This window comes from Cnephaeus nilssonii, assembly GCF_951640355.1.
Source record: "Cnephaeus nilssonii genome assembly, chromosome: X".
Classification (NCBI taxonomy): domain Eukaryota; kingdom Metazoa; phylum Chordata; class Mammalia; order Chiroptera; family Vespertilionidae; genus Cnephaeus; species Cnephaeus nilssonii.
In genome coordinates, this window is record NC_137071.1 from 39856909 (window position 1) to 39881531 (window position 24623).

At 41.8% G+C, this 24623-nt stretch overlaps 1 protein-coding gene across 5 annotated transcripts in view; it reads left to right on the forward strand.

The window, feature by feature from the left end:
• The first annotated feature begins 5921 nt into the window (after positions 1–5921).
• Positions 5922–24623, forward strand: part of HEPH (hephaestin) — a 142910-nt gene continuing 124208 nt past the window's right edge. For 2 of the 5 annotated variants that reach the window (XM_079765742.1, XM_079765743.1), the window contains exons 1-8: positions 10683–10733; positions 12431–12633; positions 14467–14711; positions 15989–16201; positions 16784–16966; positions 19040–19294; positions 21671–21839; positions 23015–23151. In XM_079765742.1, the coding sequence (XP_079621868.1) occupies positions 10731–10733; positions 12431–12633; positions 14467–14711; positions 15989–16201; positions 16784–16966; positions 19040–19294; positions 21671–21839; positions 23015–23151 (1408 nt within the window). In that variant the 5' untranslated portion in view covers positions 10683–10730. Of the gene's footprint in view, positions 5993–10682; positions 10734–12427; positions 12634–14466; positions 14712–15988; positions 16202–16783; positions 16967–19039; positions 19295–21670; positions 21840–23014; positions 23152–24623 lie in introns of those variants that run through there. The other 3 variants (XM_079765744.1, XM_079765745.1, XM_079765741.1) reach the window with 3 other exon arrangements.

The window sequence follows — 24623 nt, forward strand, 5'->3', positions numbered from 1 at the left end:
AGAAACACAGGAAGTCAAAGAAGATTTCTTGAAGCTGATACCCAATGATGAATGGAAGGAAAAATAGGGATAAAAGTGTTTGAGCTAGATGAACAACATATAAGGGCTGGAGGTAAGAAAAAGCACATAGTACCCTGGAAAACTAACATACTGAACTATGGTATGGGTGGAGCACAGAGTTTGAGGTGAAGAAGGGCAAGCTATGAGCTAGAAATATTAGGAGGGGGCAGGCCACAAAGGGTCATATAGGCCTTGTTAAAAAGTTTGACCTTTATTCTAGTGACAATGAGACTTCACTAACTTTTTAATGTAACATTTATATGCTTTTATATCATATACTAGTGGCCTGGTGCACGAAATTAGTGCATGGGGGAGGGGGTGTCCCTAAGCCTGGCCTCTGCACCCTCTCCAATATGGGACCCCTTGGGGGATGTCCGACTGCCAGTTTAGGCCTGATCCCACAGGCAGTCGGACATCCCTCTCACAATCCAGGACTGCTGGCTCCTAACCGCTCACCTGCCTGTCTGCCTGATTGCCCCTAACCACTTTGCCTGCCAGCCTGCTAGCCCCCAACTGCCCCCTTTCTGGCCTGCTTGCCCCCACCTGCCCTCCCCGCTGGCCTGCTTACCCCCAACTGACCCCCTGCCAGCCTGCTCACCCCCAACTGCCCCCCCACTGGCCTGATTGCCCCCAACTGACCCCCTCTGATGGCCTGCTCATCCCCAACTGGCTCCTCCTACTGTCATGCTCACCCCCAACTGCCCCCCTGCCAGCCTGATCACCCTCAACACCCCCCCACTGGCCTGATCAACCACAACTGCCGTCCCCTCTTGGCCCCTAACCACCTCTACCTCGGCCCCACCACCATGACTTTGTCCAGAGAATGTCCGGAAGGTCTCCTGAAAGGTCTCCCAGTCTAATTGGCATATTACCCTTTTATTAATATAGACAGAGGCCTGGTGCACTGGTGGCGGTTGGCCGGTTTGCCCTGAAGGGTGTCCCAGATCAGTTTGGGGGTTCCCTTGGGGGGTGGGGTGGCCTGGGCAAGGGGCCTGTGGTGGTTTTCAGGCTGGCCACACCCCCATTGGAGTGAGGGACCCCGCTGGGGGTGTGTAACCAGCCTGGGTGAAGGACTGAGGGCTGTTTTCAGGCTGGCCACACCCCCTTCAGGGTGGGGGTCTCCGCTGGGGTGCCTGGCCAGCCTGGGAAAGGGGCTGAGGGCCGTTTTCAGGCTGGCCACACCCCCTTCAGGGTGGGGGTCCCTGATGGTGTGCCTGGCCAGCCTGGGTGAGGGACTGATGGCTGTTTACAGGCTGGCCATGCCCCCCAGCGGGGACCTTCACCCCATGGGGTTGTGGCCAGCCTGGGTAAGGGGCTGAGGGCCGTTTGCAGACCCCTCCCTCAGCGGCCGGCCTGGGCGACCCAAGCCTCCTGACCTAAGCCTCACACGCTCTCAGGCCTGCTCCGTGGCCGCTGCCCATAGGCCCCTCCTTCGGCAGCTGGCCCAGGCGGGTGAGAAACTTGGCTTCCTCTGTCGCTGGGAGTGACTCAAGCCTCCTGCCCACTCTGGCTGGCTCTGTGGTCACTGCCATCTTTGTCCCGCTAATTTGCATACTCACTCCTGATTGGTTGGTGGGCTTTGTGAAGTGATGGTCTATTTACATATTTCTCTTTTATTAGCGTAGGTAGAAATACAAAGAAATAAACAAACTGGAATTCATATATACACTTCCCAGATAACCTTAAAAAAAAACAAACTTGTGAGGTTTGAAAATTAAAACACTTCAAAATGAAAAATGAAAGTCACCTTCCTCCCACTAGGTACTCTCTCTAAAGGAAACCACTGTTAAAAATATTTCTGTTGGGTTTTTTTTTTCCAGAAGAAAAAAAATTATTCTCTCATATAAGTGTATACATTGAAGTGTGTGTGCGTGTGTGTAGCAAATACAAAATGCTCATTATTCTGTACTTTGCCTTTAACATGATGATATATCTTGGAGATATTTCTATATGTGCATTTGCACACACAAACACAAAACATAAGGAACATTTCACCAGTTTGAATGTCATTCCTCCACAGGGGCCCTGCTAATCTCTGTATTACTCCAATTTCAGTCAATAAAACTCCACAGCTGGAGGGTTTTAAGTAAGGGGGAGATATAATCACCTTTGTGATTTGGAAAAAATATCTTTGGCTGTTATTTGAAGAGCAGATTTTGGGGTCAAGAATAAGGGCAAAAGAACAGTGAGGAGGTTATTACACTGATACAGTTAAGAGACCAAGGCTATGTCAGTGAAGATGGAGAAAAGTGGGTGGATTAAAAAGATTTATAGAATATAAATATGACATAATTTGGGAGTGAGAGAGAAGGCAGGGATCTTGGAGGACATTAAAGTTTGTGGCTCTCCTTTCTCTTAAATGTTATATCACTTTCTCTCACTTACCATGCCCTTTATAGTAGAGCAAAACTTTATTTCTGCATTGTGATATCATTCTTATTTGCTGTCAGCTCCTTAGTAGTAAATGTGAAGGTAAGTAGGTGTGAAGAAAGTAGAGGAAGTAAGGTAAAACAAACTAGCATTTACTGATCACTTACCATGTAATAGGTACTGCACAAGCATCTTCCATTTTATTTTCACAGCCTGATTTTTACAGATGAAAAACTGAGTCTTGGAGAACTCAAGTGACTTTCCCAAGATTCAAACCAGAATTGTATGTGCCCAGAGCCCACAATCAGGAAGCTACATGAGAATATAGAGGAGAGATAGCAGGAGGAGCTGATGCCATTCATAGAGTTGTTCAAGGAAGGGCACCAGAAAACAAGACATGTTAACTGAGCATGAAAGGGAAAGGGGGGGTTCATACAGGAAGGCAGGAAGGGTCTGGGGCCAAAGGAGTGGGCAAGTAGGTGTTGGGAAGATACTCAGGGAGACGCCACATGAATGATGTACCAGGAGACTTAAATAAATAAATATACTTTTGACCTGGGGCCAAAGACTGGATACTTGAAGACCAGGGATAGTGAGAGCTCAAGGACCAGTCTGAAGAAACTAGTGAGTTCGTTAGGCTTGAGCGGTGGTTTTCAAAGTGTGACCCTCAGACCAGTGCCATCAGTATCACCTGGGAACTTGTTATAAATGTGAATTACAAGGCCTCACCCCAGATTTACTGAAGCAGAAACTCTATGCCTTAACAAACCCTCCAAGGGATTCTGGTGCATGCATAAGTTATGAAACCTACTGCCTTGGAGGACTAAAGAAAGCAGCAAGTAGAATAAAGAACCAGAGTTCAAGCCCAGGACAATCACATATCACAGCAGTGTATATCAATCTTTTCAAAGCCTTCTGAAGCCTGTTGGTCAGAGGTGGTGGGGAATGAAAAGGGAGGTCAGTAGCTTCAGAGGTGTGGTCGATAGGCGACAATCTCTCGTTCCCTGCACCCCTGAACCATTTCCCAGAAGCCTTCTTTTTAAGAATGGCTAAGGCAAGCTCATCAGAGGGTCTTGAGGTAAAGCAAGTAAACTAGTTATGCTAGGGCCCTGCTGCAGATTTTTATTTTCACCAGGTACCTGACACTGTCACTAAATTTCACTGTGAGAAAGATGAGAAGGAAAGAAATGTTAATAGAAGGTGCCCTAGGTATTGTGCACTGTGTTAAGTGTTCATGGAAGTGGCAGCTTATTTAATTCTCACAATTATTGCACTTATGAAATTAATATTGCTGCAATTTTAAAGATGAGAAACCAGAGGTTCAGAAAGCTTAGGTGAATTGCCCAAGGTCATACAGTTGAGAAGGAGCCAGCCAGGACCCAAACCTGGTCTTTCTGAGTCCACACCCCACACTTCTCATACTAAATAGTTTTGCCCCCTAATATGAAGATCCCAGTAGTTTTCTCATCTTTGTAGCCATTCTAAAGCCATGTCCTTGTGATTGTCCATACACAGTTAAACTTAAAAATATTGAGTAAATGAATAAGTAAAGAGATGGGTTAGTGACAGAATTGATCTTGACTCTTAAGCCCATTCTATTCTTGTGCTTCTCAAATGAATGTGCTTTCAGGGCCATTGAAGTTTCTTACTGGTGCACCAGAGTTAACCACATTGTTTTGGTGGGTAGGCATACAGTTGAACAGATCCCTGGATCCCCTAAGCCCTGCCCATTTCCTTTCTCTCTTAGCCTTATCAGAAAAGCTCCACTTTCATTTTCCAAACATAGTGTGTGTGTACTGTAAGATTTTACTTGGGAAAGTAGTTTTTCTGCCAAAATTTTGGGGAAGAGAGAGGGAGAGAGAGAGAGAGAGAGAGAGAGAGAGAGAGAGAGAGAGGGAGAAAGAGAGAGAGAGAGAGAGAGAGAGAGAGAGAGAGAGAGAGAGAGAGAGAGATCTAAAACATTTTCTCCATTTTATGGGGAGAGAATAAAGTCCCATAAAGACAAACTTACTTGTCCAGGATTACTCTGATTTTTTTAAAAATGTTTTTTAATTGATTTTTAGAGAGGGTGGTAAAGGAGAGGGAGAGAGAGGGAAACATCAATGAAAGAACCATACATTGGCTGCCTCCTTCACGCCCCCTACTGGGGATTGAGTCCACAATCCAGGCCCGTGCTCTTACCAGTAATCAAACCAGTGACCTCTCAGTGCATGGAACAATGCTCAACCAACTGAGCAACACCAGCTAGGGCAGTCTGTTTTCTTTAGTAGCATAATTACAACTTAAAGCCAGGATTCTACAAACATTCTTCTGTTTCATCATGAATTAGTATAACTTATTTTCTAACCATGAGGAAAGAAGAACTTATATTTCTTTTTTCTATTGAAAAATTTAAAAATTATAACTCATTTTAGGGCACTTACTATGTGCCAGTCACTGTAATAAATAGTTCATATGAATACTTTTATTTCATTCCTCATAACTGCCCTATGAAATAGGTACTATTGTTATCCCCATTTCACAGAGGCAAAACTGAGGTTTAGAAGGATTGAATGAATTTTCCAAGGTCACAGAAACAGAAAATGACAGAGTTGGTATTTCAATCTATGATGTCTGATTGTAGTTTTCATGCTCTTAATAATATTTCATATTATAAATGTCTATATTGCAAAACAGTCTATAATGGTGGTTTTCAAATTACAGCTTATGGATTAAATCTGATCTGCTGCTTGTTTTTGTAAATTAACTCTTATTGGTACAGAGATATGTCCAACATGCTACACTGGCCTATTTTAGTAGTTATGGCATAGACTCTTCTGCAAATAAAATATTTACTAATTGGCCCTTTACTGAAATAGTTTACCAATCCTTGATCTATAGGTATCAAATTAAATCCTTTTTAGGTGACACTTGATGAAAGGCACCAGAAATATATCCAGGATTTGCAAAAGAGGAAGGCACTGTGTGCCCACTCAGTGAATTGCTAAATGAATAATACAAACTCTGAGACCTGGTCAAGCTGGCTTCCTGCAGTTTTTACTGTGTTGACTCAAGTGTGTCTATATGACCTGCTTCTTGTTGTCTTTCATGAGTCAGAGCAGAGACCTTATCATTTCCCCTCCCTATCATAAATGCCTTAGAGCCTGGACTTGGATCCCAACTTAATGGGTTTGGTCCCCTCCTACCCCTTCTAGCTTCAAGGTCCACATCTGTGCCAAGTGGGGAAAGAGGCAGATAACCCCAGCAACTGCTGTGTCCTGATCCACCTTCCCTCGATCATTGAACATTTCTGAGAGATCTGAGGCTGGTGGCTACTCCCTTCTCTCTATCAATGCTTCTACTTGGTTTAGCCTGGCCTGCAGTATGTGGGGCAGCTCCTAAGTGTCTAAGAACCTTTAAACACCTCCAATGGTTTATGACTCAGACTTTGCCCCACCAGCTCATTCTTTGAAAGTCCTCCTCCCTGGACCCTGCCCTTGACATTTTAAATCCAGAAAACAAAATGTGTTGAGCCTGCCTAGAGGACAGTATCTGCTCTGAGCCAAGATCTCCTCATCATAAAGTAAGGATACTAGGCGATAGAACCGCCATTATACCTATCTCCTTTCTATATGTGGGTCTGGTGGGTAGATGCAGCTCTTGCAAAAGGGGCATGTAGTTCATATTTTCTTTGTTTACTTTGTACTCATTATTTCCTTATACTTTGTAACTTTAAAACCTCTTTCTTTTCCACTTTTAATATCAAGAATGTGCCTTCTTGATGGAATGCTGGATATATAAATTTATAGAGCTGTGAGGGTCTGTAGCTAGCTCAAGGCCCTCATACAAATTGAATGACTGAGGCCCAGAGAAGAATCTGGGTCAAACCAACATAGCTGATTACTGCCAGAGCAAGCGGTGCTTGAACCTAAGTCACTTGATATCAGAAACAAGGAAATTTTAGGGCCCATTTTGCTATTTATTTTAGTTTATTTTTTTAATTTAATATTTCCAATTCTTCTGGATCTTCTTTGTTTTTAGGATGCTGACATATATTAATCCAGGCTATCTTCTAGTTGTATCCAGTCTCCTCTATGGAACCTATTTTTAATACAGTCCTGGGGTTTCACTCTAGGAGCTGCTAGAAATGGCAGAAGCAGAGATAATACTCATAAAAATATATAGCAGTGGCAGGAACTCAATAATTGTGAAGTCACTTCCTTCATCTCAAAAAGGCTTTCTGTTTCCGCCCCCCCCCCCCCGCCCCAAGCAGCAGTGTGGTAGTGTGGTGGCTTAGAATCTAGACAGACCCAGTAAAATTCCCTCTTTTACTTCCTAATTGTGTGACTTTGAACAAGTTACCTTCTCTCTTAGAGCCTATATTTTTTAGTTGTAAAGTAAATAGAATTAGTGTCCATTTCACAGGGTATCAGGATATTTAAATTAGAAGATGCATGTAAAGTGGTTAACATAGGGCCCAGTATGTAGAAAGTTCTTTTTTTATTGCCAGTTTTATATTTCTTTCTTACTAAGCAACCATGTCCTCAGGGTAACAGGCAGGGCTAATAACTGCTTCATAGCAAGAAGAAAACAATTGGTGGTGGAAGAGGGCTCTTTCTAAACCAATAACAGTTACAAAGGACCCCGTTTAATAAATGGAGTTGTTGGAATCTGTGAGTTTTGGCTACACAGGCAGTGCATGCTCCTTCCCCTCACAGCAAAGGCCAACTAGCAATCCATGATAGCAGAAATGCAGCCCACCCCTTTGTAATTCCTCCTGAGATCCTCACCAGGATTTGAAAAACACCCAGATATGGTTAAAGAACCATCCTGGGTTTTGTACCAAACCAGATTGGTACAAGACATTCCAGTAGTTTAGTTTCTGGAAAGGACAGTACTCAGCTCTACCCCCGCCTCTATTCACCCCACCCCAGTAACGCTAGCCAGATTGGAGCCCTGGACTTAATTTATGAGAAAGGCCCTGTAACCCAGGATACTGACTGAGCAGAGCTGGCAGATTCACGCTGGGGTCTGCAGTGCAGCATCACTAGGCTGCTGACATGAATACAGAAGGGTTTTCTCTAACAAAGGTAAGCTTTCTTTCCTCTCTTCAAGCCCTATCTCACCTTTCTTTCTTTGTTAAAACATTTATTCGTCTGAGTTTAGGGGAGTCCTGGGCCACTGGGAGAGAAATTCAGTTGCTGAAAAGTTAGAGAAAGCTTGGCTGAGTGTGCACGGAAGTTAAAGTGAACAATAGGCTTCTTTTGTTCCTCCCTCCAAAATGTACATACAGGACCACACTGGCTTTACTGATTCAGAGACAATCCTGGAGTTGTAGAAAGCAGTTACTAGTAATTTTTCTGTTGAAATAATGTGCTGATCTCCCATTTTACAGGCTGGGGGGTTTGTTGAAGTAATGTATCTGAGGACTACATAAATAAGAGGTTCAAACACTTAAAAACATCAATTTGGTTTCATATTTTTAGATCCAAATTCACATAGAGTAAGCAAATAAATGATAGGTGAACTAAGCTGTTAGCTTAAAATCTGAATTGTTTCGCACACTTAGGGTCTAATTAGCAGAAATATTTTTGAAAACATGGGTTCAAATTCTGGCTTTGTCAGTAACTGGCTGCTTGACTTTGAGTAAACCCTTTTACCACCCTGGCCACAGTTTTTTTCTGTATGTCACATCAAAGGGTTGAAAAAATATAGTTTCTAAAGGTCTTTATGGATATATGAATCTATGATACTTTCAATTTTTTACTGAACATCTATTGCATTCAACTCCTTGCTTGGGTTTCAAATATCTAATTTTTGAGCCTCAAAAAATATTGTGAGATAAATATCATCCTATTTTTGATTTTTAAAAAAAGTGAGACTCAAATAGATGAAAATGACTTCTTCAGAGGTCACCATTACAGGCAAGAGATAGAATTTGAATTCAGGTCTTCTGATTTCAAATTAGTATGCTTTTTATGATACCACAACCAAAGTCTATAGAAATAAAGCAGTCTCATTAATACAAGTGGAAAATAGTGGTGAAATCATATTGTCCCAGGAATGATATGGTTATAATATACTGAACATGATTCCTAGGATGGAGGGTCAGAAGTGTTAGGTTCCAGCACTAGCTTCCAGGATTTCAGGTGAGTCCCTTCCTCTCTAGGTCTCAATTTCATCACCTCTTACATACTAGGTTGCAGTGATACTGATTAAAGAATAACATACATTTTACTTGTATTATCTGGAACCATGTGGGGCTTTTAACACTCTAATTTCCCTCCTAGTAAAGAAAGGCCTATAACCAACAAAGGTGAGAAACTCCCCACTTGGAATGTATTTTGAGTCACAAGGTGAAGAAAGAGCCAAAAAGCACTAAGAAAGCAGAGGACCAAAATGGATGGATATTAGAGACAGGACCCAAAAGATAGTTCAGCATTCCAGTGTTCAGTTGAGTGATTCTTTGTTTAGTATGAGCCTGTCCATCTCAGTCTAATCAAACTCAGAAAGGGAGATGAAAGGAGAGAAAAGAGCATTATCACACTACAGGGATAACAAATTATAGGGAAAACAGTGATGCAAATTGTCATGGATGATGCTGACCAGGCCCAGGTAATGTTTGGATGACAGGAAGGTAAGGTAAAGGTAAGGGAGGCTTGAATTGTTGTTAGTTTACCTTCTCCAGGGCTAATCTCCTAATCTCAGTGTATATTAACTATACTATGTCTAATTCCAAGTAAAGCAGAACTTCATTCATATTCTCTCTCTTTCTCTTTCTCTTTCTCTCTCTCTTTCTCTCTCCCTCTCTCCCTCTCTCCTCTCTTTCTCTCTCTGTCTCCTTACCTCCCTCCCTTCCTCCCTCCCTCTCCCTCTTTCTTCTGCCTTCTCTGTTTTTACTTTGTCACAGGATTATCACTCATTTTACTTATTTCATTTGTCCTTTTACCTTTTCTTTTTATTTTTTCCCCTCAGTCTGGCCTTTCTCTAATACTTCCTCTTGTGGGCTCAGCTGAGAGAAAGTAGCCTGTCCAAGTGAAAAATTTACATAAGACTTTCTCATCCTTCATTTCATTTGATGTTCATAATAAACTAATGAGGAGATCAAAGCAGAGATTATCTTTATTAATTAAATGAGGAAAATAAAACTCAGAAAATTAGGTGACTTGCTTAATGCCATACAACTAATAAATGATGCATCCAGAAGTAGAGTATATTTTCCTAGGATCTGAAATCTTTCAATTTTATCATGAAATATATAAATGATTACAAAATGATTTTATGGTTTTTTTCTTTCTTCTGTTTTAATAATATATGATAAAATCAAAATTTAAAAATAGCAACAACAAATACAGTATGGGAATAAAAAAGCCAGTGACTAGAAAGAAAGAAAGCTAATATTTACCCGGTGTCTACTCATATTTATCAGGTGCCTATTAAGTCTCCCTTTCAAACACAACTGAAAACAGTACTCCAAATTAAGTTAATATTACTCAAAAGTTCTATTTCCTTTCATTAGATAATATTTCTTCCAAAGGGACTGATCTCAGCCATATACATGTGCCTGTATGCTTAGTATGTATTAATGTGTCTGAGAACTTTTGAGTGTGTATGTGTTGTGGCTATCCATAAAATGTTAAAGCTTTGGCATGCTGGTAAATTTCATTTCTAAACCTATTTCCTCATCTGTAATAATAATAACCACTAATACTTTTTGATCAATTACTTGTACACTTGACTATATATTTATGTTCTATGTACCTACAGGTCTTAATACATTTAATCATCACACTACTTGAGGTGTAACTACTAGTATTAATTCCATTTCAAAAATTAAAATAGCTAGAGAAGTGAATCAGTTTATCAAGTCACACAGCTAGGAAAAGTGCAGTCAGGATTTGTTTAAATTGTCTGATCCCAAAGCCTGTACCCTGGATGCCAAATGGGGAAGACAATCCTTATCTCTCAAAAGTTTGGGAATTAAATAAGATGGCAGATATGAAAAGCATACTGTAAAGTGGAGTGCAGTAGACAAATGCTAGGTAGCACTTTTTTTCCAGATTCTATTGTCTAGCTCTTTTGGTCATTAGTCACCACCTTTGAATGCTTATTCATTGTATGCTGAAGATAATGTACCAGTCTCTTCTGGGAATATTTCCAAGTTTACCATGTGTATCTCCAATTGTGAAATTCTTACCTGGGATAGTGTTCTACTTAGGTAAGCAAGTTTAAGGTACAACAGCCTTACTGACACGTCCCTGAGAAAGAAGTTTGAAGGAGGTCCATGTTGCAAGTGTTAAATCTTCCATTGAACCCAATGAATGGTAACTACCATCATTATTATCATCATTGTGAATGATATTGATTAAATATATATATTTGCCTATATGAGTATGTGTCTGTTTCTAGAAATGATCACAATTACATGTGATTGCATGTTTTAGGGCATATGGGGTTTTCCCTGATATCTTTATAGTTATGGACAAATACATGTTCTCTGTGTATATTCATGTGATTTTACAAGTATGTTTTGTGGAAGGTAGTATGGTATGGTGATTAAGAACATAGACACTAGAGCCATACTTCCTGGACTCACAACCCAAATCTACTGATAACTAGGTGACCTTGGGAAAATTACTTTACACTTCTGTTCTGCAGTTTTTCCTTCTGCAATATGTGGATTATAATTACATCTTTTTCATAGTGAGGTTGTGAAGATTAAATTATTTAATCTATGTAAAATATTTATAAAAGCTTCTGGCATGCTATGCATGTACAATAAGTATTTATTTATTATTATTGTTATTATTCTGAAAATGACAAAGGCCTTTGTGACAGTGTATTTCTATATGTGGATGCAAGTGTGTACAGCTCTGCTTTTAGATAAGGTTGAATGTGCCTATGTGTATGCAAGTATATGTATATGTGTATTTATGTTATGTTGTCTGTGTTTCTAAGTTTGACTGTAGCCCCAAGAAGTCTAACCTCCTGGCTGGTGTACTGGAATGAGAAGCTGGAGGCTTAATTCTGACTCTGATTCATTATTACACCCATGATATGAGTTTATGCATAGCAGAGAACCAGTGGAGAACATCTTGATAAATTAATATTTCCCTTACATATTCTCATTTGTTTTATTTTTTACTTTTTGTCATTCACATGCAGTAAAGCATGTGAATTCTAAGTTTATAGCTCTATATATTTTCACAAGTTGAACACACTCATGTAACCAGTATGTAGATCAAGAAATAGAACATTGCTTAAAAGCATTCCTCATCTTCCCAGTCACTGATCCCTACCTCAAGGGCAAACGCTATGTTGGTTTCTAGCAGCATACATTAGTTTTGCTTGATTTTGTACTTTATATAAATGAAATAATAAAGTATTCTTTGTCTGATTTATTTCTGCAACATTATGCTCATGAGAGGCATCTACATTTTCAAGTGTAATTGTAGTTTGTTCATTATCATTGTTAGGTAAAATTCCATTGTATAAATAAAATGCAATTTACTCATTCATTCTAATGTTCATATACATTTTGGTTGTTTCTATCTTGGGTCTATTAATTTTCTAGTAACTGTCTTTTGATGAATTCTCATTTGTTTTTAAATACAATTCATAGGGGATGGAAGGTGGCAGCAATGAAAACAAAGACATAGGGAGAATTAGTGACTTGATTCAGGTACTGAGTGAGTCAGTGGCACAATCAGGTTTTTGGTGCCTGTTTCCTGATTTTTGTGCCAGAATAATTCTTACTTCTGCATGGCTGAAAGAACTAGATCCAGATTTCTCTTCTGAAGGAAGTGATGCATAATTATCCATATAAGTGACTGTTTAACTTTGCCCTCCAAAGTTCAATGTGTAGAGATCATTGAACACTTGTTGAACTGAAAGTAATCAGATAAGGTATAGATTCTGGGGAATTCATTCTTGCTTTCTCAGTTGCTCCATCTGACTCTTGCCTCTTTAGTTTTCCAGACACATGCAAAGCCCCTTTGTTCTCTTTCTTTCATACCAGCAGCTATTCACTTGCCTGTTTCCCAGAGTAATGTGGGCCATGGAGCCAGGCCATCTCCTCTGGGCTCTGCTGTTCATCCAACCCTTGTGGCCCCAACTGACTGATGGGGCTACTCGAGTCTACTACCTGGGCATCCAGGACGTGCAGTGGAACTATGCTCCCAAGGGAAGGAATGTCATCATGAACCAGCCTCTGGACAGTGACACGTAGGTTTAATATCTTGTGAAATTAGAGCTGGAGTGGGGAGAGCACCCTTGAGATCAGAAGGTAACCTCTTGAGGACCTTTCCCAGGTGTGGTAGCAGCAGTTCCTGGTATCTTTGAACCATACACCTAGTGGCATGTTTGCTGAGAATAGGCTAGTTGACTCAAGAGCCAGCATTCTATATGGAGTATGCTTTTTCACACTGAGGTACCTCAGCATTTTTAGGTCCTGATGGTAATTCCATATTCCCTTGATGTTAGTTAAGATGATAACCACAATGCTGTTTTATTAACAGTTGTTTAGCTTTAAAAAAAGAAAGAAACATGAAATATACACAGTGTTTGTAAGATTTGTATGTGGAACTAATCTTCCATATTTCAATAGAACTGTATTAATTTCAGATATGTAAAAATGACAAAAATAAGGTATCAGAATCAAAGACAGAACAGTAATAGCTATCACTTACATAAGATCATACTAGAAATTTACATACTTAGTCTCACCTAATTCTTACAAAAGCTCTAGGAGGTGAGTCTGAATATCCTCATCTTTTAGAAAAGAAAGCTGAGGGTCAGGGATATCAAGTAAGTTGCTCAAGTCCCACAGATAGTAAATGGAAGAGCTAGGATTTTAACCTGGGTAATGTGGGTGGAAAAAAATGATAGTCTTCTCACCATTTTGCCTCTCAAAGTTAGCACAAGATTAACCTTTCTTCATTTTAGAGCCTTGCAGATGCTTCACAAATATATATTTTTAAAAATGAATGAGTGTATCAAAGAATCTTTTCTGATAATAAATCATTTTGTCTCCCCAAAGCCTCAGAGTTTTCCAAAGTTAGCTGTAACACCTCAGAGCTCTCTGGAAAGAATTAGAGTAAGAAAAACAGCTGTCTTTTATGACAAACCATTTTTCTATCAATCTAGTTTTGAAGTCACAGAGTCTTTGTTTTAAAATTATCCTTGAGGGATAACTTTGTTATTGCCCATCTCCAATAGTTTGAAGTAATAGTTAATATCTATTAAGCTTTTACTATTTTTCAAGCACTGTCCTAAGCTCTTTTATGTATTTTATTTATTTTAGTCACCAACAATACCTGCCCAAGATTGGTACTGTGATTATCTCCATTTTACAAATGGGAAAATTGTACACAAAGAAGTTAAGTAACTTGGCCAAAGTCCACAGATTTGGAAGTGGCAATATTGGCATTTAATTGAACCATCCCAGCTCCAGAGTTTAAGCACTTGACCACTACTTTATAAATCCTCTCATACATAGCAGGTCAATGCTAAATTAGACAACAGAGGTAGGGAGTTGATTACTTTAAAATAACCAGTCCTTGATTGCTTCCTTATTATTATACTAGAGGCCTGGGGCTGATGGGGCCGGGTCAGCCAGGGGGAGGGTCTATGGGCAGTTGGCCAGCCAGCCCTGCCCCTAATCAGGGTGGAGGGGGGGGGGCGATCAAGGGCAGGACTGGCTTGGGGGAGAGGCCACGGGTGGTTGACCACCAGCCCTGCCCCTGGTCGAACTCCTGATCGAGGGAACAATTTGCATATTAGCCTTTTATTATATAGTATATTAGATTGAAACATGTGAAATTGCCTTTTTTGGCATGTTAAAAGTGTTAAAATATCAGGAATTTCATATGCTTTCACTTAATACTTCCCATTGTCAAACAATTAAACTAACTTAAAGCTTTCATGTTTTGATTAGTACTTCCCATTTTCTCTTGTTTTGCCCTAAACAAAGATGGACACTTTTTTGTCAGCTCATCTGGAAAATAACCCTCCAGAGGTTTGAAAATTGTGGCAAAATTGTGACTTTTTTCCCCCCAGAATAGCTTCCAGCTTCCTAAAGTCTGACAAGAACCGGATAGGGAGCAGCTACAAGAAGACCATCTACAAAGGATACAGTGACAGCTCATACATGCATGAAATGGCCCAGCCTACCTGGATGGGTTTCCTGGGGCCAGTGCTGCAGGCTGAGGTGGGAGATGTCATCCTTATCCACCTGAAGAATTTTGCCACTCGTCCCTATACCATCCACCCCCATGGTGTTTTCTATGAGAAGGACTCAGAAGGTAAACCAGCCCACCCTTCCTTTCTCCTGCCCATAGCAACTATCACTTTTCTTTCTCTGCCATATGAAAGAGAGGAGTTGGAAACAAGGACAGTCTTTTCTCCCTTATTGATCTGAGGAAGCAGGGACTCTTCTCAGAGTAAGCATGAGTAGGTACTGTTATCAGTTCTGCTATTCATGTGTGTGACTTTGGGCAAGTCATTTTCCCTCTCTTGGCCTTGGATTCTTCATTAGAAATGTGGAAATTCTATCTGCCTTTTATCAATGAGTTTTTTTCTTTTTCTTTTTTTGATAGATACAGAGAACAAACTGATAGTTGCCAGATGGGAGGGTGTTTGCAGGAACTGGGTGAAAAGATTGAAGGGATTAAGAAGTACAAATTTGAAATTACAAAATAGTCCCAAGGATGTAAAGTACAGTATAGGGAATATAGTCAATAATCTATATATATAAAAGCCTAAGTGACTGTCGCAACAAAAACAACTGAACAGATGACCAAACAGGCTGCGTGGGGCGATCATGCCAGCAGGTGGGTTAGTGAAGGACGACCACATGACTGAGCAGCGGGCTGTGTGGGGCAACCAGGCTAGTAGGGGGGTTATTGAGGGACGACCAAACGACTGAACAGAGGGCTGCATAGGGCAACCAGGCCGGCAGGGGGGGGCAGTGAGGGGTGACCGAATGACCAAACAACAGGCTGCATGGGGTGACTAGGCCGGCAGGGGGGGAAGTTGGGGGTGACCAGGCCAGCAGGGGGTGCATTTAGGGGCGATCAGGCAGGCAGGCAGGTAAGCAGTCACTAATTCTCTCTGTATGACCATTGGCAAGTTACTTTTCCTCGGTTTTCTCTTCCATAAAATGGGGAAGTGGGCCAACTGATGATTAAGTTGTCTTTAAAATGAAATTCTGTGATTGTTTTTCAAAGTGAGTGCTTGAAGGGAGGGAATTATGTCTCCTCCTGTGCCTCCATACCCCTGGTTTTGCACTAGGGCACTACTAGACCAGGCTGTGGAGCAGTTTTTGTGGCCATAACCCCTTCCTCAGAGGCTGCCACATCTCCACCTTTTGTTGATGTGAGACTTGGGGTTCTTTGGCTAGGTATCACTTGAATCTGTGCCCTCCTCAGGTTTTGAGGAACACTGTGCTGGACCTTAGAACTTTACCTTTTCCATAAGACTGGACCTAGATGTCTCATATGTCAACCTTCTCTTCACTTATAAATCTTCCAGGCTCTGTCTCACTCAACCTGGGACTGAGATGTACAATTTCATTTTCTAGGCTCCCTATACCCAGATGGCTCCTCTGGTCAGTTGAAAGCTGATGACTCTGTTCCCCCGGGAGGCAACCATATCTACAACTGGACCATTCCAGAAAGCCATGCACCCACTGATGCTGACCCAGCATGCCTCACCTGGATTTACCATTCTCATGTAGATGCTCCACGAGATATTGCAACTGGCCTCATTGGACCCCTTATCACCTGTAAAAGAGGTACAGGCCCCAAGAGTGAGCTTGAGATGCAATTTGGGATATCTATAGAAAACAGTGATATTGTTGAACTACCTATATGTTAAGCAACAGCCTGAGGAGTGATAATTCAGAACCAAAGTTTATCGGCAGGAATAAACAATGGCAAACTCCCCTTTCACTATTTTTTTTCTATTTTATTACCCTCTTTTTCTAACAACAAAAAAAACAACCTTTGTACTTTAAATTTTTTTTTCTAATCACTTAAAAAACTTGAATTAGTAACTATAGGACTCCTCATATAAACATATGTGGTAAGAGTTTAAGTTTGGATAGGATTGGAAGTGTATCTATCAAGATTTGGGAAGGATTGTGAAAGTGGTTGGAAACAGGGTATGTTTAAGGTATAGTCAGGCCTGAAGACTTAGGTGTTGCAAGAATGTGGTCATTTTAAGGCCCTGGTTGAAGAAGTCTCCATCTGCTTTTCTGTCGCTGACAGACTCTTAAGACGTCCTCTATTCTTATTTCTTTCTTACAAGTACTCCTTGCAGTTTACTGTTGCTAAGGATAGGAGGTTCTCAATGACACCTTTCTTACTTGTACTAGGAACCCTGGATAGGAACTCCCCTCCTCGGCGGCAAGACGTGGACAATTCTTTCTTCCTGCTCTTCAGTGTGGTAGATGAGAATCTTAGCTGGCATATCAATGAGAACATTGCCACTTACTGCTCAGACCCTGTCTCAGTGGACAAAGAAGATGAGGCCTTTCAAGAAAGTAATAGGATGCATGGTGAGCTGGGAAGCAGTGGCCACACTGTGACAGTAGACGGTGATGAAAGGTCATTTCAAATATCTGATCATTTTTAAGCATTAGAAGGACCAGGAGCAGTAGGTAGCTTTACCTTCTTTTTGCCTATGAGAAAACTGAGGATTACACAGCTAAATGGCACAGCTAAAATTCCAACCCTAATCTGTCTGACTGCATAATGTGCTCTTACCATTACGTACATTGCCTCCTCAATGTGGAATAGCCCATGGTGTCGATTCCAAACTCATATGCTATATATTCAGTCACTTTGATGAGGGTTGTTTACTGATATAATTATTTAACATTTCTTTGTTCTAAAAAGGATGCAAGCTATAATAATTAACAACTTTGTGAAGAAAAATGGTTGCCTATGGGGAACCTATCATCTTAATTAAATATAAAATTAACTAAAGACACAAAAGCCCTAAGGTACAGGCATATAAATTATTTTTATGAAGAGAAACAAGTTACTTATGCTTTTTGTTAATTAAGGGAGTGGCTTACTTACCTTTGGCTTACTTACCAAAGCCAGGCTGTCCCAAGGGGAAGTGAAAACTCAGATGAAAGATGTAAGAGATGGCTTAGACAGCTCAAATTTCTCTTGGTTTTGTACCAATTGCTTATAATAACCATGGTAATTAGTTAGCTAGCTTAACAATTGTCCTATGGAATTTTTAGAAGAAAATTGGCCTAGAAGGAAAGAATAGCATACAAAATAAACCACTTTCCTTGAGTTGCTGGGTTGGAACCTTGGCTCTACCACTTGCCTTGGGAGAGAGCAACTTTACCTCTCTGAGCCTTGGTTTTTCTCATTTTTTTTTTTCATGAGACCATGGATAACTGCCTATTTCCTAGGATTGTTTGTAAGATTTAAATGATATAATGCATATTGTCAACACAGTTTACTCTTTAAAACCTCATCTATATGTACCATATACACTATGAAATACTACTCAGCCATAAGAAGAGATGAAATACTGCCATTTGTGACAACATGGATGGACCTTGAGAATATTACACTAAGAAAAATAAGTCAATCATAAAAAGCTAAGAACCATATAATTTAATTCATTATCCTATATAATAAAGAGGGAATATGCTAATTGACCATCACGCTGTTGCAAAGATGGCGGCACCCACAGCCAATAAGGAGGGAATATGCTAATTGACTGCCCCGCCCTCAAAGATGGTGGTGCCCACAGCCAATAAGTAGGGAATATGCTAATTGACTGCCACATTCTCAAAGATGGCGATGCCCACAGCCACAAGATGGCAGCGCCCAGTCCCCTCAGCCCCGCCGGGGCAGCAGGTGCGTGGCAAGGCTGGGCCCGCCCCCAGGCAGGTCTGGCCACTTTGTACATCTGCCTCCAGAGTCCCCCAGTCCCCTCCAACCCCCCAGCCACCTAAGGCTGGCCTGAGGCACAGGCAAGCCTCTGATGGTGGCTGCCCAGCCACCTAGGGCCAGCCCGAGGCTCAGGCAAGCCTTGGATGGTGGCTGCTCAGCCGCCCAGGGCTGCCCGAGGCTCAGGTAACCAGGGCCGGCCGAGACTTGTGCTGCCAGCAGTGGCAGCAGCAGAGGTGTGATGGGGCGTTGCTTTCCCCTGATCGCCGAGTCACCTCAAGCCTCTGAGGGCTCCTGGAATGTGAGAGGGGGTAGGCTTGGCTGAGTGACCCCCACTCCAGTGCATGAATTTTCATGCACCAGGCCTCTAGTGTGGAATATAAAATTGAAACTAAGATACCCGGACAGACAACACTATGGTAGTTACCATAGGGAAGAGAGTTGAGGAATAGTAAAGGGTAAAGGGGACCAAATATATGGTGACAGAAGATGATTTGACTTTGGGTAGTGGGCACACAATGCAATATGCAGATCATGTATCCTAGAAATGTACACTTGAAACTTATATGAAACCAATGTCACCCTAATAAATTTAATTAAAAAAATAAAACCTCATCTAAATGTTGCTTTATATTATTGTCAGATGGTAAGGCTTTTCCTATTGGGCTGTTCTTTCCTAACTCTGATATTTTTCTTTGGATTTTCTTTTTCAGCAATCAATGGCTTTGTATTTGGGAACTTACCCGAGATGAACATGTGTGTACAGAAGCGTGTGGCTTGGCACTTGTTTGGCATGGGCAATGAAGTAGATGTCCACACAGCTTACTTCCATGGACAGATGCTAACCATCCGGGGCCACCGCACTGATGTGGCTCACATCTTTCCAGCCACTTTTGTGACTGCTGAGATGGTGCCTCAGAAACTTGGCATCTGGTTAATTAGCTGTCAAGTAAATAGTCACTTGCAAGGTGAGATCCAGCATCTCTGACCCTTGAAGTATGGGATGAATGGGGCAGTATGGTCATCAAGAGCCTGGGCTTCTGGTCTGGAGCCATAAGAGATATTTTTAAGGTGAGACAGTCAGGAAAAAGGATGAAACATTAGACTAGAATTCTGGGACCCACATTCTTTCCTGGCTCAGAAATTAACTTGCAGGGTGACCTCAGGCACATCTTTCTGGGTTTCATTTTTTTAATCTGTTAAGGGATTCTTAAGGGTCATTTTTCCCCCTCAAAGTCCTAAGGAATTAGTACCTGGAGGTCTTGCAGATGATTGAACAGAGAGTAAAGGAAAGATTCACTTAAAAAGTATAAGGTTTCTGCAGGAAACCATGGAGTATTGTGGGCAGGTGATGACACCCTAGTTGGGACCCAACAGAAATAGGGGTAGAAGGTTTGGTTTTCAGAGGGAGAATGGTTGAAGTAATGGCACAGTGCATTGAGGACCATCAGAGAGGAGGAACATATGAGGCAATGGAAAGAGCAGTAGATAAGTGATTAGATGATTTAAGTGGTTGTCTCAGCTCTATGAAAAACTCACTGTAATAACTTTGGAAAAGTCCCTTTCCATTTCTAGGCTTCATTTGTGACATTTATAAAATGGGAGATTTGGTCTAAATAGTCTCTAAGTGCCTCTTCAGTTCTCACTTTCTAGAATTATTTGATATATGGTAAATTAGATGGATGTCAGGTAAGTGATATGTGAGTATGTGAAAATGGATTTGAATAAGGGAGGAGTTATAGACTGGTAAGATAATGAGTCTGGGGTGGTATTTTTTTTTCCTAATAGGGGCCAGTTACCCATGCTCTGTCATCCAGGGTTTGGCTTGGTTCCAAAAGTGCCTGAGTAAATGAGTATGAATCCAGATTGAAGTTAGAAATGTAGCACAATAGTAGAACAAGCAGGGGCCTTAGATCCAGACAGGCCTGGATTCAAAACCTGTTCCACCAGTTGCTTAGTTAGCTTTGGTAAGTAATGTCACTTCTCTGAGCCTCTGTTCCCTTATCTGATTATTGCAGTAATTATTTCTACCTTATGAAATTGTAATGGGATATTAGAGAGATAATGTAATTTTGAATCTTAAAGACTAGGAGAATGTTGAGACCAAGCTAGTGGATATAAGAAAAAAAAATGAGCACTTAAATTTGCAGTTAAAAGATAAGAGCTTAAGTCTCAGCTCTATCACTGACTAGCTGTATTATCTTGGGCAAGTTATTTAACCTGTCTGATCCTTAGATTTTTTTCAAGTGCAAAAGGGGATATAAAAAGTTTGTTTAGCCCGGCCAGTGTTGCTCAGTGGTTGACCGTCAACCCATGAACCTGGAGGTCATGGTTCTATTACCGGTCAGGACACATGCCTGGGTTGTGGGCTCCATCCCCAATAGGGGACATGCAGGAGGCAGCCGATCAATGATGCTCTCTCATCATTGACCTCTCTCTCTCTCTCTCTCTCTCTCTCTCTCTCTCTCCAATCCTCCCTCTGAAATCAATTTTAAAAACATATTTTAAAAAGTCTGTTTCACAGGATGGTTATGAGGATTGAAGGAAATAACATATGTAAAAAATCTAGCACAGGTCCTGGCCTATGTACTGGACACACATGTAAGACCTTAATCAATAAAGAAAAATTTAGAAAATGAATATATTTTCTACATCCTTTTTTATATCTCAGATTTCTAATTTATAATTTCAGATATCCTTGGGATGTTATGACACTCAAATGAGATAATGATCTGAATGACCTCTATAAGATGCCAAGCAAATACAAGGCAATATCATCAATTACCACTATACCTCAATGTAACATTTTTCACGCTTTGAGACACTACTTAGAATCTACATTTTCATGAGTCCTAAATCTGAAGCTTAATCTCCATGTGTAGATGTCCCATTGTTTTGGGAGATCCCCTCTTTACAAATTACTTACTCCTCTTTTTTTTATGCTCTCACCAGCCCAGTGTGGCAGATTTCCTATTCTTCCCATTTACAAAACAGGATTTAATTTTCAATCTAGGAATTAACTTGCCTAAGTCCTACAGAGAATAATAAGGCTTGGACTCATTCTCAGGTATTTGGACAATGTAAACCTTTTGCAAAGAATGAACATCTGGTAAATGAGGTAGTGGTGGTGAGCAGGTAGAGATACTTGAATTCCTATTTGGGCTCACTCTCTTCCAGCCAGGCTCTTAAGGAGTGATAGAAAATGGCTTATATGGAGGTAGGGGTAAAGAGCCTATTGGAAGGTGGGAGGGGAGACCTTAGGAGAAGGAGAAAGTTGGATTGTCTGGGTAGAAGACTTGTTAGTTGAAATGGGACCAGACATGATGTTCTTCCTCTTCTTCCAGATGGCATGCAAGCACTCTACAATGTCAAGTCTTGCTCCATGGCCCCTCCTGTGAACCTACTAACAGGAAATGTCCGGCAGTACTTCATTGAGGCTCATGAGATTCTATGGGACTATGGCCCAACGGGTTATGATGGGAGTACTGGGAAGAATTTGAGGGAGCCAGGCAGGTAAGAGGTAGTGGGCTTCTCCCTACTCCTGGTTTTAGCCCCAAACAATACTACTTCCTGTCAGAAATTTATCTTTCACTTGGGGGTCATAATCATTGTCTGACTGGAGTTAATGACACAACTGTTAACCAAATTCTTTTGACCCCTGGAGAGCTTGCTCTTGGGGAACTAGCAGTGTTTGAGATTGTTCCTGCTCTAATACCAAGCCACATTCAGAAAAGGAGGCCCAGTGGGACCAGATCAGTTGAAATGTCATTTCTCCAGCTCTTCTTTATTTTATCCATTATTTACCTCCTTTTATTTTTCATAGTCTGAAGGAGGCATTTAAACAGATGTGTAAAAAGCACTCAGAAATGTAGGAAGAAGGGGAAGCAACCTACCTTATAGCCATTCCATAACCATCATTTTGGAGGAATTTATTCAAATTCTTTTGTTTCATCCATGACTCAGATTGGGCAAGATAGAGGAGGTTGGTTCCCTATTCAGTTGTTAGGCCTTAAATTATGCATATTCACTGGCCTATCAGTGATTCCAGGTCTTTCACAGAAGAGCCACTTGGTAGATGACTTGGAGGGTTTGGGGGAATATCTTGAGGCCTAATTTTTTTGCTGGAAAAATGTTTATTTTCCCAGCAAAAATAAATATTTTTTCAGCAGAAAACCTAATGGAATGAATGTGCAGAAAACATAGGAAAGTAGGCACTTGGGTCTCAGCATGACTTCTGGAATCTCTAACTGGATTTGCTGAGTTAGTGGGTTTTCATTTTGGAATTAAGGATATTCTTTATTAAGGAGAGAAACAATCTTGAATACCTAAAGATAATTAAGGATAGATGTAAGTCTATGGTATTCATGAACGCAGGACTAGTACTAGTGTCTGAAACTTACAAGCAAGAAGATTTCAGACTATTATAAAAATAACTGTAATCATTAAAGCTATCCAAAAGTAAGAAGGATTGTTTTCTCTGAAAATGAATTCCCTAACCTTGGAAAGACTGAAGCAGAAGCTGCATATTATTTGTTAGTGGTTTCATCTTCACTGGGTAGAAGCTAACATGGATGATCTCTGAGGTCTTTCTAATTATAAAGATCCATAACTTGATGAGACCAAGGGTGATATGGGAGTCTATTTGATACATAATTTAATCATGTGACATTTGTCTTTTTATATGCCAGTGGCTCAGATATATTCTTCCAGAAGGGCTCCAGCAGAATTGGGGGCACTTACTGGAAAGTCCGATATGAAGCCTTTCAAGATGAAACGTTCCAGAAAAAGGTACAGCTGGAGGAAGATGAGCATCTTGGAATCCTGGGTGAGTAATCCTTAACTTATGAAATTAATTGACTAGATCCATGAGACTGGGGAGGACTTAGAAACTGGAGCCTGGGGGGCAACTCAGAGACATCTCTAGAACAGCATTTCCCAAAGTGAGTACCAACAGATGAGTGTTTTGTGCAAGAGTGTTTTGTGACTGTGCTTGCAAAATACTAAGTTAAACATCTATCTATATAATCTATCTATATAATAGAGGAATATGCAAATTAGCCAGGACACCATAACATCACAACTGAACAGCAGGAACCTGAGGCTGCATGGTACCTGGCCAGGGCGAGGGACCTCAGGCCATGTCCCCCACCCCATGGGGCTTGACAGGGGACCTCAGGCCATGCCCCTGCCCCAGTGCCAGGCCTGGAGACCGCAGGCCATGCCCTCCACCCCGGCGCCGGGCTGGAAGACCTCAGGTTGCATCCCCTGCTTCGCAGGGCTTGATGGGGGACCTCAGGCTGTGCCCCCCCACCCTGGCGCAAGGCCAGGAGACCTCAGGCTGCACTCCCACCCTTTGGGGCTTGACAGGGAACCTCAGGCCATGCCCCCCACCTGGCAGGGTTTGACGAGGGACCTCAGGAGGTGCCCCCCACCCTAGTGCCAGGCCAGGGGACCTCAGGCTGTACCCCCTGCCCAGTAGGGCTTGACAAGAACCTCAGGCCACACCTCTCACCAGGTGGGGCTTGACAGGAGACCTCAGGCTATAGTCCCTGCCCGATGGGCTTGACGGGGGACCTCAGGATGTGCCCCTCACCCTGGTGCTGGGCCAGGAGACCTCATGCCATGCCCCCCCAGCACCAGTCTAGGGGACCTCAGGCTGCACCCTGACCCAGCGGGGCTTGATGGGGACCTCAGACAGCAACCCCCTACCTGGCGGGGCTTGACGGGGACCTTACGCTGCACCACCACCCGACAGGGCTGGCCTGGGGGACCTCGGGCCATGCCCCACCATCTGGCGGGCTTGACAGGGGACCTCAAGCCGTGCCGCCCCCCACCTGGAGGGGCTTGACGGGGGTGGGGCTGGCTGGGTCTGGGTCTCACCCAATGGGGGTGGGGCCGGCCGGGTCTGGGTCTCCTGCATTTTCAAAGCGCGTGTGTGTGGTGGGCGGGGACTTGACTCTAGGTCCCACAGCATACCCCAGACTCTGACAGGAGGGAGATTTTTTATATACATTTTATTAATTTTCTTTCATCTCTGACACTTCTATTATAGAGAAAGGGCAATAGCAATATTAAAATATTTCCTCTAATTACTTCCCTTTTGATGTGCACGAATTTCATGCACCGGGCCACTAGTAGTCACATAAAAATAGTCAAACAGTGTTCTTTGCTGCAGGGCTTCTCAGAACTTTGGATTTATTTTTGTTTATCATGAATCTCAAAGATAGGAATAGAGTATGTGGCATTTCTTATACTTTACTATAGACATTATTTTTTTTTCAGTGAATATCTTCTGGA